General features: G+C 43.0%; 1 protein-coding gene across 1 annotated transcript in view; it reads right to left on the reverse strand.

The window, feature by feature from the left end:
- Positions 1 to 6,034, reverse strand: part of LOC143286450 (uncharacterized) — a 9,775-nt gene extending 3,741 nt beyond the window's left edge. Inside the window, exons 1-2 of the mRNA XM_076594021.1 lie at positions 5,420 to 6,034; positions 921 to 1,073 (exon numbers count right to left, since the gene is read on the reverse strand). Of these exons, the coding sequence (XP_076450136.1) occupies positions 921 to 1,073; positions 5,420 to 5,732 (466 nt within the window). The 5' untranslated portion in view covers positions 5,733 to 6,034. The remainder of the gene's footprint in view (positions 1 to 920; positions 1,074 to 5,419) is intronic.
- Positions 6,035 to 10,000: the final 3,966 nt, after the last annotated feature.

The following is a 10,000-nucleotide window of genomic DNA, read 5'->3' on the forward strand; positions in this document are numbered from 1 at the left end:
ACGGTTAGACGTAAAATGTAAAATGTTACACGTGTGTGAGTGAGTGTGTGTGTGTGTGTGTGTGTGTGTGTGTGTGTGTGTGTGTGTGTGTGTGTGTGTGAGTGAGTGAGTGTGTGTATGTGTGTGTGTGTGTTGCGTGCGTGCGTGCGTGCGTGCGTGTACGTGTGTGTGCATGATTGAAACCTGATTGATTGACACAGGAAAACGAATGATGAGCGCCCAGTGGCAGCTGTCAGTTGGCTCTAAACCAGGTTGGGGCAGTCTGTTGTGCATCACATCATCATCATCACCATCACCATCATCACCATCATCATCACCATCATCACCATCACCATCATCATCACCATGGGTAATATTACCTTATTCTACCCCACAGATATATGCCTGCTACAACTCCCCTGGACCAACACTACATGAAGACCACTGCAGTTATTAACTCACTCAGTACGGCCAGTCCTCTCTTCTCCTCTACACAGACCCCTCGGATGTCCAGTGGGTGTCTCTGAATGACCCAACTTTTAGCTTCCGTCGTCAGAATTGTAGTATTCTTTGTCAACATTCACCTCTTCAGTATTAGAGCCTTCCGCTTGCAATATTTTGATGATGGTAATTGGGGTGAAACGCTGTTAACGTCGTCTCTTTCGCCGTTCGTATGGAGAGAGTTAAAATAGGATTCTTCACTGAAATAGCGAAAATAGATAGAGAGAATTGTTCATTTAATCGGTCAAACAAAGCTTAGTTTTCATACTTCCGGAATCCGTAAACAGCTCAGTTTATAACACCAACTGTACCAAACAAGAATAAACGAAAACAGAACAGTGTACTGGTACGAGAATGCTCGTACCAGGTCCACAGGGAGGGGACGTAACTGTGGTGGTACGAGTTAACCGGAGAAGAATGAGTTAAAACCGGGAACTTACCGACATGGCAGGCGTCCTGACTGATGGAGTAGTAGAAACCGGGAGTGCACAGGCATTGCTGCTCGATACACTCGGCACCCGTGCGGTCACAGTCCTCCGCCACCGTGCAGGCTTTGGTCAGCCACAGGGAGCCCAGGTGGTAGGTTGGGGGCCCTGGGAACAGAGGGGGTTATGGGGGAGGGGGAGGGGGGATCGGTTGGAGGTGGGGGTGCGGGGGGGCGGTGCGGAGACGAGGGAGGGGGCGGTGTGTGTGTGTGTGTGTGTGTGTGTGTGTGTGTGTGTGTGTGTGTGGTATGGGGAGGGTTGGGGTTGGAGGGAGGGTGGTGGGGGACAGAAGATGCGTTTAACATGTTAGGTCAAATTAATTAAAAGTCTAAAGTAAAGTCAGAAGTTAAAAGTGAAGTCAGAAATCGTAAGTTAAAAAGCGAAATCAAAATTCAAGTCAAAGGTCAAGTCAAGTCGAGTCAAAAGCCAAGTCAAAAGTCAAGTCAAATCATGTGAAATCAAGTCAATTGGAACAAGTCAAGTCAAAAATCAAGTTAAGCCAAGTTAAAGTCAAGCTAAAAACTGTTAAAAATCAAAAGTCAAGTTAAAAGTCAAGTTAAGTCAAGTCAAAGACTTAAAGTCAAGTTAAAAGCTGTCGAAATCAAAAGTCAAGTTAGAAGTCCAGTTAGGTCAAGTCAAAGCAAGTCAAGGCAGGTAAAATATTCTCCAATCTCACAAAAGAAGTTGACATGTGGACACGCAGCTCGCAGAACAAACATAAAACACAAACGCGAGAGACGAGACACGTGTGTGATGAGTTTTCAGGAAATTACACAGTTACATCGACACATCCAAGAGCATTTACAATTCAACACTAAAACAACAACAACAGCAGCAACAACAAAACTACACGAGACAAAAATACCAAACAACAACTACAACAGAAAACAAATAACCAATCAAAAAAAAAAAGAAAAAAAAAGAAAAAAAAAAAAAGAAGTCAAAACCATATCAAAGAACAATTAACAATTCTCTCTCTCTCTCTCTCTCTCTCTCTCTCTCTCTCTCTCTCTCCTTATGTTTCTTTCTCATATACATTTTCACACTCCCCCATTCCCCCTCTCTCTCCAAACACTGAAACGCATCACTGTTCAGTATTTACATTACAATTAAATCGACAGCTTGCCCATTACCCTCGTAAATCAACAATCTGACTAAACTTGACACGTTGAATCAGAGCAGGCGCTACTAAACACCACCGAAGCCACTGAACAGCCGTGCGGGGTCTTCTCTGCCGTCTGGCTTCATGGCAACCTAATATTGACAGCTTTACTGGCTGTGGGACCGCGAGGTACCAGCCGGGAAGTGCATGGCATGTGCATGGGAGATTGTGCGCAAGATACTTGACATCGTATACACTGATAACATCATCAATGAACAAGAGAGCCGAATCATCAAGCAGCACACTGGACCTTAGGAAGATCTGCTGACAACGGGTAAGAAAAACAGCTACGCTGGTATGGCCACGTAAAAACTTGGAATTCTCTGCCTATTGCTCTCAAACAAACAACTCATCTGTCTACCTTTAAAGCAAATTTTAGAACTTATCTCTTTCATTTAAAAAAATACTTGTCATAACTCAAATAGTGCTGTTGCCCCTGGCCCATGGCAATGTGAGAGTAGAGAGAATGGGGGTAGGTAGATGAATGGTGGTGGTGTGGCTCGAAAGGGAGAATGACCCGATTTTTACCCCTTTTACCTTTTCTGTCCACAATTTTATTTGACAATTTTTACAAAATCTGTGGCATGCAGATTGCAGTTATGTTCCTTTTTACATATATGTATTTTAAGTGAAAATTGCTGTCATCTCAGCCGTTTAATCATGTGTGTCTGTGCGTGTGTGTGTGTTAGTGTTAGTGTTGGAGTGTAACAGTTGTAGTATTCACAGGATGCTACTTTGTGAGTTTTATGCATTGTATTTTTTATAATATTAATGATTCTGTTTTATGTTTCTACTACTTTTTATATGCTTTCTTGTTTCACTTTAGGTACTGGATTGTAAAGCGCTTAGAGCTTGCTTTTGCTTGTACTATAGCGCTATATAAAAATAAAATATTATTATTATTATTATGACCTTTCTCAAACAATCCTCCAAGGAACTGTTGAGGGAGAAAGACTGGGGGAGGGGAGGGGGGGGGGAAGACAGGAAAAAAAGAGAAAAGAAAGAAGAAAAGGACCGACAATATGGCAGAACGGACAGGGAAACCATTTGCAGACACCCAGCCTTTGACACACAACCGACAGACCTGGAGGTATCTGACGAACAGTTCTTCTGTGCGGTGCCCCAGTGACTTTTCGCTGACAAGTATGGGAAAGCCAAGATAAGCCGCGTTAGTGTTAAGTCGCTGAAACAGCACGAACAAGTATGTGGAGTGACTGCCTAGAGGTAACGTGTCCGCCTAGGAAGCGAGAGAATCCGAGCGCGCTGGTTCGAATGACGGCTCAGCCGCCGATATTTTCTTCCCCTCCACTAGACCTTGAGTGGTGGTCTAGACGCTAGTCATTCGGATAAGACGATAAACCGAGGTCCCGTGCGCAGCATGCATTTAGCGCACGTTAAAGAACCCACGGCAACAAAAGGGTTGTTCCTGGCAAAATTCTGTAGAAAAATCCACTTCGATAGGAAAAACAAATAAAAGTGCACGCAGGAAAAAAATACAAAATAATGGGTGGCGCTGTAGTGTAGCGACGGGAGAGCAGCCCGAATTTCACACAGAGAAATATGTTGTGATAAAAACCAATGTGGAAGCAGAAAAACACCACCACCACCACCACCAACAACAACAACACCAACAAAACGACAAAATATACACCAAATACAACGACAACACTAGGGTAGGTATGACTAATTGCGAACGATCCAAGCGAAGCAACCAGCTCAACGTGTGTACTGTAAACATACCGTGTCGTACGATAGTCAAACGAAGTTCTTTTGTTTTTGAAGCCTTTCTCCGACTGGTTGCACCAGGAAACGTTCGTCTGCTCATTCTTTTCAACGTTTTGTCGACGTTTGAAGGTAAATGCGAACGGGCAAGCCTAACTGCAAAATATGGCTTTGGGTACATGTTGACAATCAAGACAGAAGCAGGTCTTAAACTCATTAGACAGAACATATTATTGGAACATTGGAACATTGCACCAAACTGTTGTATTGTTGGTTTGATCACACATGCACACAAACACACATACACCCATTTAAACACACACACACACACACCCCACACCGCACACATACACACCCTTTTAATAGTAGTAACTGTGCAGCATCGTTCGCAAAAAGTTCAAGTCTTACAACTTGCTTCCCTTGATTTGAGGATTTTGAGAGCACGTTTGTAACCTCGGTCGACAGTAGTGCGCGAAGAGAAGAAAGAGCGCGGAAATAGCCAGAAATAGCTGATGTTTTACTGGTTCTTGGAAATGGATATTCATTAAGGTATTAGAAAAGGTCGAAGCTGACGTTAAGTTGTGAAATGCAGCAATTAAGAACGCTTGGAAGTGGGGCGGTATACAAATCGTTCGCAATTACACGCTGTTCGCAATTACCAACCCTAATGCTTATAAGATGGAGTCTCCCGTCGGTCCGACGGATGAGTAGGCAGGCAGGCTTAACTGTCGGTGTGTGTCCTCATATGGAGGAGAGACCGATTCTGGATGCGCAGCACTTCCCACAGGTGTTGCAAGGGAAAACGTCTCCAGAAGTTGAGCCCTGCTTCCTTCGCTCACGTTTCTCCTTAATGGCCAGCATTCTCTTGTTTTCAAACGTCTTTTTTTCCATTAGAGCACAGCATCCTCCAGCGACAGCGGTCAGGGGCATCAGTTTCCCAGGAAGCGATGTCTATGTCACAGGCTTTGAGGTTTGTCTTCAAGGTGTCCTTGAAGCGCTTCCAGGGTCTTCCGAGTTCACGGTGGCCTTCCTTCAGCTGGCCATACAAAAGCATCTTCGGGATCGTGCTGTCTGTCATGCGGACAACGTGTCCTGTCCAGCGTAGCTGGCACTGGATCAGCAGGTTTTCGATGCTGGGCAGGCCGCTCCTCTCTAGGACCTAATGCTTAGTGACAAAGTAAAACAACTAAAACCAGCAAATAGCAAATTATAATTTGCAATTACAATACCAAAAAATCTCCCCTCACCACAATCAAAACAAAAAACCGAATGAATAAATAGATAGATAAATAAATGATGAAATAAAATTGAGATGAAATAAAATAAAACAGGGATAATATGAAATAAATCTAAAAAAACAACAAAAAACAACAACAAAATAACAAAGTACGGTCAAGATAAGAGTAAAACAACATGAGAGAAACAATATGAAAACAAAGAATAAACAAAGGAAAGGAAACAAATTGAAACAAAGATCACACACACACACACAAACACGCACGCACGCGCGCGCGCGCACACACACACACACACACACACACGCACGCGCGCACGTACGTGGATCAACTACCTGTGTTTTTCCTCGAGTATTGCCTCGTCTCTGCCACAGCGGTTCCCCCTGACGTCATAACTTTTGAGTGCCCACGACACGTCACAGAATCTGACGTCAGCACAGTGGAGGTCACTGACGCACAATCGGAGTCTTCTGCGCACCACCTCGCGCAGTCAATCCTCGACTTCGTCTCAGCTTCCCAAAGGAAGTCGTCCGTGAAAATAACATTGTCATAATCGCTCTCTCGATTCCACAAGGTTTCTCGTGTCATGTGGGCAAAATTTGAGAACAGCAAAGCAAAGATGAAAACTTGAAGGATACGAAATTCCATTTTCGTCGATTTTTTTTCTCTCGTTTTTTGACGTGAAGGGGGTAATGTTTTGAGATGAGGATCTCGTTTATTATTCAAGTTCAGTTTCTTACATCTCTACAAGTGAGAATTTTCGTTCATTCTTTTTTATTTGATTTTGTGAAAGTCGGTTTGTTGGTTTGAAGTTTATTCTTGGTTTATTCATGGCTGTACTGTTTATTCTTTGCACTTGTTGGCATGGTTACTGTCAATTACATCACTGCATTCGTTGGTTGATAGACTTTGCATTCGCTGTCCTGTTTGCTGATTATGTCATTTTTCACCTCTTTTGGTCTTCCGTTTTTAGCTGCATATTCTGCACATGCAGTTTAATTAATATATGCCACATTACAGAATACAGAATACTTTATTATCTCGACAGGAGAAATTCATATGCGGTGTAAAACAAGAAAAACAACACAAGAAAATCACGGTCATTCAACATGTATATAGATAAACCATATTAAGATGTGAAACCATCATTACAATCAACAATCACAGTAGACATCAACAACAAAAACCCTTAAAAAGTAATTCAGAGTAAATCATACATACGCTATCACAGCCATACACACATGCAGTAATAATCACAGTTAAAGGATAGACACAACAGTATACTAAAAGTTGACATAGACATATAATAGCAGTGTGCAATAGTTTCGTCGGTTTGTGATCACACTTTGCTTATTGGTACGGTGGATGGTGTCTTGCTTATCACAAGTTGCACACTATTAGCATGAGTGGTTGTTTTTTTTCTGTTTTTTTTTTCACCCTTTGCGCGGCGTTGGTCAGAGATATGGTTTTGGTACACTTTGCACACACGTTGGTCAGTATCTTGGTTATCTCATTTTGTACACGTTGTCCTGTTTATCGGACATCACGCTTTGAGCACGTTGTCCTGTTTATTGGTCATCACACTTTGCACACATTGTCCTGTTTATTTGTCATCACACTTTGCACACGTTGTCCTGTTTATTTGTTATCACACTTTGCACACGTTGTCCTGTTTATTTGCCATCACACTTTGCACACGTTGTCCTGTTTATTTGTTATCACACTTTGAACACGTTGTCCTGTTTATTTGTTATCACACTTTGCACACGTTGTCCTGTTTATTTGTTATCACACTTTGCACACGTTGTCCTGTTTATTGGTTATCACACTTTGCACACGTTGTCCTGTTTATTTGTTATCACACTTTGTACATGTACTGTTTCTTGGTCATCACGCTTTGAGCACATTGTCCTGTTTATTGGTTATCACACTCTGCACACGTTGTCCTGTTTATTTGCCATCACACTTTGCACACGTTGTCCTGCTTATTTGTCATCACACTTTGCACACATTGTCCTGTTTATTTGTCATCACACTTTGCACACGTTGTCCTGTTTATTTGTCATCACACTTTGCACACGTTGTCCTGTTTATTTGTCATCACACTTTGCACACATTGTCCTGTTTATTTGTTATCACACTTTGCACACGTTGTCCTGTTTATTTGTTATCACACTTTGCACATGTCCTGTTTCTTGGTTATCACACTTTGCACACGTTGTCCTGTTTATTTGTCATCACACTTTGCACACGTTGTCCTGTTTATTTGTTATCACACTTTGCACACGTTGTCCTGTTTATTTGTCATCACACTTTGCACACGTTGTCCTGTTTATTTGTTATCACACTTTGCACATGTCCTGTTTATTGGTTATCACACTTTGCACATGTCCTGTTTATTTGTTATCACACTTTGCACACGTTGTCCTGTTTATTTGTTATCACAATCTGCACACGTTGGTTTATTTCCTTCACACAATTCTCTTTTTTCTGTGCTTACTACCTTCACACAAACCTCTGTCTTGTTTATACACCCTTCACACAAACCCTATCTTGGTTTTTAAAATATTTTATTCATTTATTTTTTTCTAACCTTTTACTTGTGCATGATTTATATAATAAAACGATAATCACGTGTATAAACAAGTGTTACCCATGGCGGTTTAATAAAAAAAACAGTGACAGCAGCCGTAAAAAGAGTTTGAACTAAAAACGAGCACTGTTGATTCCATGTATTAAATCAAATACATTCCAAAACACGCATCTCAATGAAACTAGCCAATCCTATCCTACTGATCTAAAAAAAAAAAAAAAAAAAAAAAAATTAAAGAAAAAAAAGAGCAAAATACTAATCTGTGCATGTATATCAGGAACAATTGGAGTCAAGTTAGATATCAAATGAAGATGAATAATTTCATTTTGACGCATACCTACCACCGAACAAAAAGACTTCTGGTGTCAGGCAGTCTGGAACCCGATATACTGGAAAACTCATGCTGCCCCATAGTGTGTGTGTGTGTGTGTGTGTGTGTGTGTGTGTGTGTGTGGCCTGTCTGCGAGTGCGGCATCAGATGGTAAACCACACGTTGCGAAACCCACCGCACTGCACTGCACTGCACTGCACAGCTCGTGAATGCATTATGAAAGTAGCTTCCTGCCTGTGACGTCCAGGCTAGAAAGTTGTCGATTTGGGGGGAGAGGTTGTGTGTGTAGGGGTTGGGGTGGGCTGGGAGGAGGAGGAGGAAGAGGAGAAGGAGGAGGTGTGTGTGTGTGTGTGTGTGTGTGTGTGTGTGTGTGTGTGTGTGTGTGTGTGTGTGTGGAGAGAGGTGAGCGGGCGGGTGGGTACGTTCGTCTATGTGTGTGGAAGGCCATGTGTGTGTGTGTGTGTGGTGTGGTGGGGAGGGGGTGGGAGCGGTGTGTATGTGTGTGTGTGTGTGTGTATGTGTGTGTGTGTGTGCGTGCATGTGTATGCGTGCGTGCGTGCGCGCGCGCGCGCGCGCGCGTGTGTGTGTGTGTGTGTGTGTGCGCGTGCATGTGTGTGTTTGTGTGTATATATGTGTGTGTGTGTGCGTGCATGTGTATGCGTGCGTGCATGCGTGTGTGTGAGGATGCATAAAAGTGGGGCAAAATGGGGCGAGGGAAAAGTTGGGAAGCTAGAAAAAGACAAGGAACAGAGACAGAGAGAGAGACAGAGAGAGAGACAGAAAGAGAGAAGGAGATACAGAGAGAGAGAGAGAGAGAGAGAGAGAGAGAGAGAGAGAGAGAGAGAAAGAAAGACAGAGAGAGACAGAGAGAGAGAGAGAGAGAGAGAGAGAGAGAAAAGAAAAATTGGAGGCGGAGGGGGTGGTGGAGGTGAAGTGTATGTGTGTGTGTGCTTGCGAGCGAGCGCATGTGTGTGTGTATGTGTGTGTGTGTGTGAGCATGTGTATGCGTGCGTGCGTGCGTGCCCGCGCGCGCGCGCGCGAGTGTGTGTATGTGTGTGTGTGTGTGTGTACGTATGTGCGTACGTGTGTATGTGTGTGTGTGTGTGTGCGTGCGCGCGCGCGCGCGCGTGTGTGTGTGTACGTATGTGCGTACGTGTGTATGTGTGTGTGTATGCGTGCGTGTGTATGCGTGCGTGCGTGCGCGCGCGTGTGTGTGTGTGTATGTGTGTGTGTGTGTGTGTGTGTTCTTTCCTCACTTACTTTCTTGCTCTTTCCATTCTTTCTCTGTCCTGCATTTTCTCACCCTTCTTTCTTCCCTCTCTTCTTCCCTTTCTTTCATTCTTCTTCTTTTTTTATATATATAGAAAATTACTTGTTCTCCGACCTGCCTAGTTTTGTTCTTTCTTTTCTTTTTTTTTTTCTTTTTTTATTGAAGGAAGAAGGAAATGTTGAAGCTTCTTCTCGTGTTTTGTTTTGTTTTCGTTCATTCATTCGTTCGTTCATTCATTCATTCGTTCGTTCGGTCATTCGTACTAGTTTGTTCATTCATTCATTCATTCGTTCAGTTGTTCGTTCGTTCGTTCATTTATTTATTCATTCATTCATTCGTTCATTTATTCATTCATTCATTCGTTCGTTCGTTCATTCATTCATTCATTCGTACGTTCGTTCGTTCGTTCATTCGTTCATTTATTTATTCATTCATTCGTTCGTTCATCCATTCATTCATTCGTTCGTTCGTTCATTCATTCATTCTTTTTCCATTTTTTCTTCCTGTCTCCCCCTTTACTTCCTTCCTTTGTATTTTTCCATTCTGTGTTCTTTTCATTATTATCATTTTAAAACCTCCCCTCCCCCTACCTCCCCTCTTTCTTTCCTTCCTTCCTCTCTCCTTCCCTTGCTTCCTTCCTGCCTGCCTTCTGCCTCCCTTCCTTCCTTCTTTCTGCCTTCGTTCCTCCCTCCCCCTAATCCCTTCCTTCCTCCCTCTCCCTC

Source organism: Babylonia areolata, chromosome 10, assembly GCF_041734735.1.
Source record: "Babylonia areolata isolate BAREFJ2019XMU chromosome 10, ASM4173473v1, whole genome shotgun sequence".
Lineage (NCBI taxonomy): Eukaryota > Metazoa > Mollusca > Gastropoda > Neogastropoda > Buccinidae > Babylonia > Babylonia areolata.